The 2,126-nt window shown below is 40.7% G+C and overlaps 1 protein-coding gene across 3 annotated transcripts in view; it reads right to left on the reverse strand.

Moving 5' to 3' along the window:
* The window catches only part of LOC111152726 (chromodomain helicase DNA binding protein 2), a 116,751-nt gene that overhangs the window by 74,801 nt on the left and 39,824 nt on the right, over positions 1-2,126 (reverse strand). For all 3 annotated transcript variants that reach the window (XM_022511310.1, XM_022511309.1, XM_022511311.1), the window contains one exon: positions 1,107-1,332. In XM_022511310.1, the coding sequence (XP_022367018.1) occupies positions 1,107-1,332 (226 nt within the window). The remainder of the gene's footprint in view (positions 1-1,106; positions 1,333-2,126) is intronic.

Below are 2,126 nucleotides of genomic sequence, written 5' to 3' on the forward strand. Positions count from 1 at the left end.
AAAAAAAAAAAAAAAAAAAAAGGAAAACCTTACACTCATAGGACACACCAGTTGTTCTTTCTTTATAAAGACCTAAAAATAACTGTGTGACAAATTCATGTATCTAAACAGAACAGGCAATAAAACCGTTCTCCAGATTTAAAAGGAAATGTGGCTGTTTTTCATGTAGGTATGTACTTTAAGAATGATTCGATGTAGCTTTTATGGAAAACTAGTTAGTTCTGGCACCAAAATTCTACAGAAGGATGACAGGAGCAACCTGAAATGAAATACTACTGTACTTCTGAGGATTTTAAATTTCTAACCACTTTACAACCAACCCCATCTTTAGGACACTCAAAGGAAAAATAAGGGATTTACTGAAGAAACATCTTGTGCATCGTAGTAAAAGGGAAACCAGAACCCATCTGGCCCCATTTCTAACACAAAATAACCTGACCCCATTACACTGACAGGTCTGTCTTCAGGGTTCAACCTGATGATTAGTTTAGGTTTGTGGCTGCTACCGCCCCCACCTATTTCTCATATGCAACTCGGCCACATTCAAAGTTGTAAGAAAACGAACAACACAACAGTCTATCACAGCTTCAGAAGTTATGTGTTTGTCTCACCATTTCTGCAAACTGTATAAAACTAAGAATAGTATTAAGTGTGCACCAGAACCCAGACAGTTCTAGAATATGAGCTCCTGACATGTAAGCTACCCCAGAAAACAGGTAGTAACAAGGTGTTTAGGAGCTCCGGCTGCCAGAGTTCCAATCCTGAGTCCCCTAGAAAAGCTGCGCTGTGCCTCACTCTTCTACCTATAAAATGTGTTATGTACAACAGAGAGAATCTCATGGGCTTATTTTGAGGATTAAAAATACTGTGTGCACAAAATGCTCCATAAACTACTTATTATTAATTAAACTCTACAAACTTTGTGGCCATATAGGAAGTACAGAGTGTCTTCGGGTCACAATTTTATAAACTGGAATTACAGCTGGCTCAGTGCTCAGATAATCAAGACAAAATTCAAGTTCCTAGACAGCTGTGTGCTCCACGCATTACTGAAAAACCTTCCCTTCCCTCAACGCTGCAAATATACCACCGCTTCAAAAATGTACCATTGCTTGATTTCATCCTCTTTCTTCTTGAAGTTCTCTAATTTTTTTAGGCCCTTCACTTTCTGCTGCTGTAAGGATTCTTCGCTCTCCCATGTGCTGTGGATGTAAGACCAACCCTTCCACTTGATGAGGTACTGGACTTCGCCTTCATCCTTTTCAGTGTCAAAGTCACCACTAGGGTCTCCATTAGCTTCGATCGCATATACAGTAGTAGAAGCTCCAGTGGCTACAAAAGGATTTGGGTAAACTTTAAAAAGTGCATTAAACCAGACATTGAAAGCTTCTCAAGCACATATCCTTTTTTGGATGAAACACCAAAGTCCTCTGACATAAAAACATGCGGAAATTCACAAACAATACAGGATGGACAAGGTCTGTTATTTCAAGTATTTTCAAAGTCCAAACCTAATTTCTATACTTTAAAATATTTTCCAGGGGTGCCTGGGTGGCTCAGTGGGTTAAGCCTCTGCCTTTGGCTCAGGTCTTGATCTCAGGGTCCTGGGATCGAGCCCCACATCGGGCTCTCTGCTCAGCAGGGAGCCTGCTTCCCCCCTTCTCTCTCTGCCTGCCTCTCTGTGTACTTGTGATCTCTGTCAAGTAAATAAATTTAAAAATCTTAAAATAAATAAATAAATAAAAAGTATTTTCCAGAATTTGCTGGTGAAGTTAAAGAAATCCTTTTGTCCAAACACAATTAAAATGGAAGAGAAGCATCCTTTTGGTTTGGTCCCTCCTGACTCATAAAACAAGTCTATCTCCCCAGAAATACTAAGAAAATAAAAATTCCCACCACCACCCAATGCCAATTGCCAACCCATCCAAAGTTCTCTGTTTATTCTCTTAACCTCAAGTGAGGCTGGATGAAAAAAAAAAAAAAAAGACAGAGAAAAAAGAATTAGGCAGGGCGCCTGGGTGGCTCAGTTGGTTGAGCAACTGCCTTCAGCTCAGGTCATGATCCCGGACTTCCAGGATCGAGTCCCGCATCGGGCTCCCAGCTCCTTGGGGAGTCTGCTTCTCCCC

Source organism: Enhydra lutris, unplaced genomic scaffold (genome assembly GCF_002288905.1).
Source record: "Enhydra lutris kenyoni isolate GAN:26980312 unplaced genomic scaffold, ASM228890v2 scaffoldscaffold29, whole genome shotgun sequence".
Lineage (NCBI taxonomy): Eukaryota > Metazoa > Chordata > Mammalia > Carnivora > Mustelidae > Enhydra > Enhydra lutris.